Here is a 7,564-nt window from a genome sequence, read left to right on the forward strand (position 1 = left end):
AGTAGGTGGGACCTGGGAGTCTGCATTATATTTATTTATTTATCTATTTATTTGCCTCACTGCGCAGCTTGCAGGATCTTAGTTCCCTGACCAGGGGTTGAACCCGGGCCCCAGCAGTGAGAGTGCCGAGGCCTAACCACTGGACCGCCAGGGAATTCCCCGCATTTTTAAATAAGCACCCCAGTTGGGTCTGAAAATTAGGGCTGGGAAATAATCTCTTGGGTCATCACTAGAGTTTGCAGTTACACACACCATCTCCCACTCCTGTACCCACAGCCGAAAGGGAAAGGATGGTTTGGTGTAACTAGCTGACCCATTTCTACCACAAGTACACTCAAACTGTCAAAACCCAGTGTTTCCCAAAGTATCTTCTGAGGTACCATGGTTCTGTGAGGTGCTTCCCAATAAGGGGGTTCCGTGGTGAAATACTTTGGGGAAACGTTGCATTCTCTCTCTCGAAAATTCACATTGTGCAAATGAAGAAACTCATTTAATGTTGTCTCACCCCACTTTGGTCCCCCTTTTCATGCAACACCTATGTATGCTAGTTCTACAGGATATATTTTGCAGAAACACTGGTTTATTGGCCATTGGATCTGGCAGAATCTGGAGTTCCCAAGTACTGGCTTCCATCTCCTCTGTTCCCTGCTTACGAGCACATCTTCTGTGGGCTCCCCATGGCACATCCATGTGGGAGTTGGCTTTGGACTGATGCGGTAGCAAGGCTGCCATTCTGGAGAAGGAACTGCCACAAAAACATAAGCCACAGAGAATTCATTTGGTCAGGGGTACTGCTGGTCCAGATGCCGTTTGCTGACTAAAATGGAGAATGGCATTTGGCCTCTGCAGCCCTGCAGCCCAAGTGTTTCCCTCAGGGCAGCGGCCAAGCTCTTATTCCTTTGGCTCTCACACCACAGTGGTCTGTCTCTTCCATGTCTTTGAAGAGTGGCAGCTTGAGATAAAGAAAGAGGGTCTTCCAGTCAGAGCACAAGCAGAGCCAAAGGTGTTAAAAAAGGACAAGCCAGCACACCGCAAGCAGGCCTGGCCCGAGCTCCTCGGCTCCAGGTGCCCTCGTCACATCTGCTGCTGGGTGCTTCTCCCTCAGAGTCCGCCAGGCAGGCTATAGCCCCAGGTATTCAGCCAGGAACACGGCCAGGATGCGGCTCAGGTTGTGTACCGTGGGTGGGTGCAGGTTGGCCTCAGAGTCATCGGACGTGTGCCAGACAGAGGGGAAGGGTGTGGAGATGAGGTGGAGCACGGGGACCCCTGCAGGACAGAGAGGAGGCTCAGGCTTGTGCATGGCCCCCAACTGACCCAGGAGCCCAGGCCCACGTCTGGGGAACCTTGCCTTGTCCCCCGCAGCAGAAGACACTCTGTTGTGGCACTTGAAGAATTCTGAACAATGATTTTCAGTGTGTGAGGGTACATGTCCGTTTTAAAAATACATCCAGTATATTATTTTCATAATGCAAATTAGAAAAACTCAAAACTTAACGGATTATGGAAAGACAGAAGAAGGGAAGGAGGTCTTTGACCTTCCTCGCCGGGTGTACATTATTAGGCTCTTTTTCTCTTCTTTACTGATAGTTAACGTTTATGTTCTATTCCAGGCCCGAGTCTAAGGCCATAAACACACACAATTTTATCCTTACAATAATCATGTAAGGTGTACTATAATACCCCTGTTTTACAGATGTGGACACTGAGACACAGAGGCAGGCAGAGTGACTTGCCTAAGGTCTCGCCTCTAGTAAAGAGCACAGTCAGAATTTGAACCCAGGCCACATGTCTCCAGAGTGTGTGCTCCTAACCCTTGCACTGCATTGGGTTCCTGTCCTCAGAGTGTTTCACTCTTTGTCCAGATTTGGTAAATATCTGTCCCCCCGCTAGACGGGAGCCAGGTGGATTATGGCCCGTCACTGTATCCCTGACAGCTGGCTCAGTACCTGCCTTGGGAAGTATTCAGTGAATGAATCAATAAAGGCATTGTAAGAAATGCATATTTGTTGAATGAGTAAATTATAGAATAAAAATTTAAAAAGCCGTTTTTAGCACTTACTGTATATGCCAAGCACCGTGTAAGAAGGCATTTTATATATCTAATCTCATCTAATCCTCCCAACCCTGTGATTAAGAATACATAACATAAATCTGGTGTAGCCACTATGGAAAACAGTATGAAGGTTCCTCAAAAAATTAAAACTGCCGTATGAAGAAAAAAAAGAATACATACATACGTCTGTGTTTGTATGTATCTATCTCTTCCTTTTCCAGAAGAAATGGGGCCACAGAGAGGCTCAGTAATTTGCCTTAGGTCAACCAATGGTAAGTTGCAGATCGTAGAACCCAGACCTATCCAATTCTAAAACCTATGTTTTGAACCCCTCTACCAGATGTCGTCAACCCTGGCTGTGCATCAGAATCACCTGGGAGTTTTGTAAAAATAATGTAGAGGCCCCAGATTGTGGTTCAGTAGGCCTGAAATGTGACTGGGCATTTTTCGAAGCTCAGGTGATTACGCTGGGTGGCCAAGGGCTTGAGAGGCAAGATCTCGAAGAAACTGCAATCACTGAGGCACAACTAGTAATAGCTAACATTTCTTGAACACTCGCGAGTGCCAGGCACTGGTCCAAGGTCTTTCCATTCAATCCCCTCAACAACTCTGAGATGGGGGCTGTTATCATCCCCATCCTTACAGATGAGGAAATCAAGGCACAAAGAGGTTAAACAGTTTGCCACCTTCCCTAATCTGGGAAGGGGCCAGGGCCAGGCCGTATCTGTGGCTCCCTGGGACCCCTGCCCACCACTCCTCCCCACAGCAAGTACCTCGGCGGAGGAAGGGGATGTGGTCGTCTTCCACAGAGCCAGGGGGCTCCCCGGGCTGGAAGTACATCACTTCCCAAGGATGAGACTGCAGTAGGTTCAGACGGTGCAGGCGCTTCTCTGGAGGCGGTGGGGATTAGAGAGCAAGGGTCAGCCCCTCAACGGTCAAAGGTTCCCCTGCTCACAAATCAGAGGAGGGCAGGGGGTCTGGGGGCGAAGCTCTGATCGTCCCAACAAGGATGAATGTTAGTTACCCCTTACCGCAGGCCGATGATGTTCCCAGTCTCAATCCCTCTGAGTCTAAAGAGGTAGATACCCCTATTATTACCATCATGCCCATTTTACAGATAGGAAATTGAGGCTCAGAGAGAGGAAGCCACTTGCCCAAGCTCACACAGCTGGTAAGAAAGAGAGCCAGAATTTGAACCCAGGGCTATCTGACCCCAGAGCCCCCGTTTGTAATCACTTCATTTGACTGCTGTGGGGTCTTTTTGTGTTTCTGTCCTAGTGCTTTAGAGAGAGACTAGGGAGGTAGAGGGAAGGCTGGATGACCCCTTAGAGGACAGGTGCCTGGCCTCCCTCCAGCATCCCAGGTGGGTGCCTGCCTCCTTACCGATGCTCCTCAGCCGATGGAACCAGCGGGCTGTGCGAGGAAAGTGACTGTAGAAGGTCGGGTTGGGGGCTCCCAGGAGATCAAGAAGCATAAAGAGATCCTAGGGAGAGAGGCCAGGACTGGAGAGGCCAGGCGGGATGCTGCCAGCCTCGTGTCACCCGCTTCCCACCTCACCGGAACCCAGTGGGGCCTGGTCTTACAATAGCCTGGATCCTGGTGAAGCTGGGGCCGTGGGGTGCAGACTCCATGAGCTGGGCCAGGTGCCGGGAGCCGTAAAGCGAGTCCTTGGGTCCCCACTCCTTCAGTGCCTCTTCACCGTCCAAGAAGAGCAGCTGCAAGGTCACTGGGGCTGCCTGTGAGGGCCAGTGGTCAGGGCCAGCGCAGTGCCAGCCCTCAGCCTCAGTGCACACACATTTCCTGCCTGCTTGCACAGCTGACGAGGGCAAACTAAGTCTCCTCGCTCGAAGAGCACGGTGGCCAAGAGTACAGACTTGGAGCCAGACTGCCTGCGTTCAAATCCTGGCTGGGCTGCTCAGTAGCCAAGCAGTCGTGGGTAAGTTACTAAGTTCTCAAAGCACCGGCTTCCTTATGTAGAAATGGGGTTAATACCAGTCCTCATCATAGGGTAGGATTCGAACCCAGGTCCTAGGACAGTGCCTGGCACATAGTAACTAAACAAGGATTAGCACTGATTGTAATTGTTATTCCTCAAGTTCATGTAGCAAAAGAGACAGACCCACAAATAAATAATTATACAAACGATGAAATGCAGTCGGGCAAATGCTTCCAAGAACAACAGCGTCCTGATCTGGCCTAGGGAACATGTCAGGTCTATCGGAAAGGGATGTTTGCACTGAGGCTGAGTAGGAGCTGGCCTGGTAAGATGGAGCAGAGGGAAGAGTGTTCCCCGGTGAGGAAGCAACATGAATCAGAACTGGGGCCAAAGAAGGTGCCAAAGAGGTTTGAGTAGAGACCCAAGGGGTCAGCAAGGGCCAGGGAGCTTGGGCTTTGTTACAGGGCCACTGGGGTTTGAGCCATGGAAGGGATCTGAGCAGGGGAGGAGCGTGAGGAGATCTGTATTTCCGTTCATTCATTCCATACATTTTTAAAAGAATTTTTTCCCACAGGGTTGATGTTTTTATCTTTTTGTTGTTGTTGTTTTAGCATGTGGGCTCTTAGTTCCCCGACCAGGGATCGAACCCATGCCCCTGCATTGGAAGCGCAGAGTCCTAACCACTGGACCACCAGGGAAGTCCCTCCATACATTTTTATTGACATCCTACTTTATGCCAGGCAATATTCTCAGCCCAGAGGATACAGCAGGAAATAAACGCAGCCAAGGGCCTGGCTATCTGGAGCTTATTCTAGTTGGGGAAACATAAACAAATCAACATAAAGCACCATGAGGCATGGGAGAGTGACAGGGAGCTATTTTAGGGTGGCTGGGAAGGTCTCTTTGAGGAGGCGACATCAAAGTGGACATCTGAATGAAGGGTGGCAGCCAGCCAGGAATATATCCGAGAAAATCACATTCTAGGCAGAGCAAAGAGCAAGTGCAAATGCCTGGGGTGGGAGTGAATTGTGTGCCTTGAGGTACACAGAGGAGGTGGGAGGCTAGAGTGGAGTGAGTGAGGGGTGAGAGGTGGGAGGGGAGACCAGAGAGGTGAGAGGGCACACCTCGGCTAAGAGAAGGGCTCTGGCTTACTTGTGGAACAAGGTGAGAGCTGTGGGAGAGAAGGGACAGGATCTGACATTCAGGAAATGGAAAGACCCTGTGGCTGTGTTGTGGAGCGGAGGAAGACAAGACCAAGCACGGGATGGTGTTGGTATGGACCAAGGCAGAGGCAGTCCCCACCCACCCACCCCCACCCTACCCCGGCTCCTCACCTGCTCCTTGGCTCTAGCCAGCTCCAGGTCCAGGGCCTGGGCCAGCTCCAGTAGGAGGGCGCAAGGCACAGCCGAATCCGTGGCCCCCACAAAGGGGGCTGACCCAGGTGGGAAGAGCTTCGAGTCGTAATGGCAGGCAAGGGTGAGGTGACGGGCAGCCCTTGGGTCCAGCGTGGCCACCACGTTGCTGAAGTGCAGTGGCCCCAGGGGTGTCGAGGCTGTGAAGGGGTCCAGTTCTACATGCCAGCCTGCTGTCAGGGTCCGCAGTGTGGCCTCCAGGAACTAGTGGCAAGAGAGAGGTGGGAGAGTGGGTGGGGACTGGGGAGAAGGTCGGAAGAAGGGCCATGTGACCTGAACCATGCCGAGCAGTCAGGTTGACTCACAAATCTCACTTTAGTTTAATCGTTCCCTTGATACACTTCTGCTGAGTACCTACTAAGTGCCAGGCGTGGAGTGACCCTGTCTCTTGATGCCAAGACTAATCACAGCTCATCCTTCCATAGCACTCACTCTGTGCCAAGCCCTTGTTCTAGGAACCCTGTGGAGTGGGGACTGTCAATGGTTCCATTCTGCAGATGAGGCAACTGAGGCACAGAGAAGTTAAGAAACTAGTTTAAGGTCACACTCCAAGTGGCTGATGTGGATTTGAACTCAGGCAGTGTTCAAATGACTCTCAATACTTTCTGAGAGGCAATGTAGAGATGTTACCACACCGGCTCTGGAGCCAACCCATTTGGGTTGAAACCCTAGGTATATCATTCATTAGCTGTGGGATTTGGGCAAAATGCCTAACTATTCTGCGCCTCAGTTTCCCCATCTACACAATGAAGATCAGATTGGTGCCCACCTTATCCGGCTGTTGCTGATGCTTAGCCTATAGTAAGATTTTGGTGGGGGCAGTAAAGAGGGCAATGGTCTGGTGGTTAGCAGGATAGGACTCTAGAGTCAGATTACGCCCAGCCAGAGCCCTAGCTCTGCCACTTGGGCAGAATACCTATTTCCTTGGTGGGCTGCGGGGTCAGGGGTTGGAGGTGGGGCCCCTTACCTTTCTGACTTGGAGATTGCCGGGGCTGCCGGGGGTCCGCACAACCAGCAGGGGGCGCAGATAATTGTTCCAGAGACGGTGAGGGTCCAGTTGCCCCACCACCCTCCGCACACCGGCTTCGGGGAGACTTCCGATCGACGGGCCCTTGGGAAGGAGGTGGGGAAGAGAAGAGCAGAGCGTGAAAGCAACACTCATTCCAACCCTACCCTGGGAACTGTCGTCCCTAAGAAGCCCCAGTTCCTCTTCCTAATCGCAGCCTCCAGCATCGGAGGTTTCTAGGATAAATCCTAGACTCGGGAAAGTACCCCCAAGCCCATCCGGCCCAGCCCACCCCCATCTTGATGGGGGAAATCGAGGCCCAGCGAGAGTAAGGGACTCTTCCAAATAAATGACTTTAGGATTAGAACCCAGAACTCCCAGTGTTACTCCTCCAGACCCTTCCTCTTACGGGGTAACCGCTATTACAGAACAAGCTCGAAGCCTCATTCCGTTGGAAAGAGGCATGTGCTCTAAAGACGGAGACGGCGGCACCTGCGGCTAGGGCAATCCGATAAAGATAAAGTCACGTCAACCTGAAACCTCGGCGAAGGGGAGGCGGGGAATAAGGGCCCCCGCAGTACCCGCGTCCCCTCCCGGCCTCACCCGCAGCTCCCGGCCTAGCGGCAGCTCCTCAGACTGGCGGTGCCAGCCGCTCCAACTGGTGTATAACACCGAGGCCACCGCCAGCGCCAGCAGCAGCAGAGGCAACAGCTGCGCCCGAGGTAGCAGGCGGCGCTTGGGCGGTGAGGGTGGCTCCAAAAGGCCGCGTTCCCCGAGCCGTAGCCGGGGCCGCCCGCGGCCCCCGGAACGCATGGCAGCTTTGCCCTGAAAACCGGTCTGGGACAGCAGATAGAGTTTAGGCCCAGCCAAGTCCCACCCCGTGGAATCACGGGACCAATGAGCAACAAGAGCGGCTGCACCATCCCACACTTCCGCGGACAGTAAAGCCAATTGGACTTTCTTTCTGAGGACACGCCTCCCTGTCTCCCCGGAGCTTTGGGGGTTGGTTCCCCTGAGGGTTGCACAACCCAAAAGGGAGCGCGAAAGAGGTAGGCACCGCCTCAGCGGAGGAGGGGAAGCCAATGAGAATCGTTTGATCATGGAAAACATTCGACCTGCCGGGCGCAGGTCCACGCCCCTCCCGGATGTAGGCAAAG

At 52.7% G+C, this 7,564-nt stretch overlaps 1 protein-coding gene across 2 annotated transcripts; it reads right to left on the reverse strand.

Moving 5' to 3' along the window:
- Window positions 1–562: 562 nt before the first annotated feature.
- On the reverse strand, window positions 563–7,251 carry QPCTL (glutaminyl-peptide cyclotransferase like). 2 transcript variants are annotated; one of them, XM_065898805.1, is made up of 7 exons: window positions 7,011–7,251; window positions 6,369–6,512; window positions 5,324–5,605; window positions 3,637–3,789; window positions 3,437–3,536; window positions 2,827–2,943; window positions 563–1,266 (listed from the first exon to the last, which is right to left on the reverse strand). In XM_065898805.1, exons 1-7 carry the CDS (start codon window positions 7,218–7,220, stop codon window positions 1,121–1,123), a joined length of 1,152 nt encoding a protein of 383 aa, XP_065754877.1. In that variant the 5' UTR covers window positions 7,221–7,251; the 3' UTR covers window positions 563–1,120. The 2 variants fall into 2 exon arrangements, with proteins under 2 accessions (XP_065754877.1, XP_065754878.1); XM_065898806.1 differs by lacking the exon at window positions 5,324–5,605 and having other exon boundaries at window positions 1,121–1,266; window positions 7,011–7,220.
- Between the last annotated feature and the right edge of the window lie 313 nt (window positions 7,252–7,564).

The sequence above is a fragment of the Phocoena phocoena genome, chromosome 20 (genome assembly GCF_963924675.1).
Source record: "Phocoena phocoena chromosome 20, mPhoPho1.1, whole genome shotgun sequence".
Taxonomy (NCBI): Eukaryota; Metazoa; Chordata; class Mammalia; order Artiodactyla; family Phocoenidae; genus Phocoena; species Phocoena phocoena.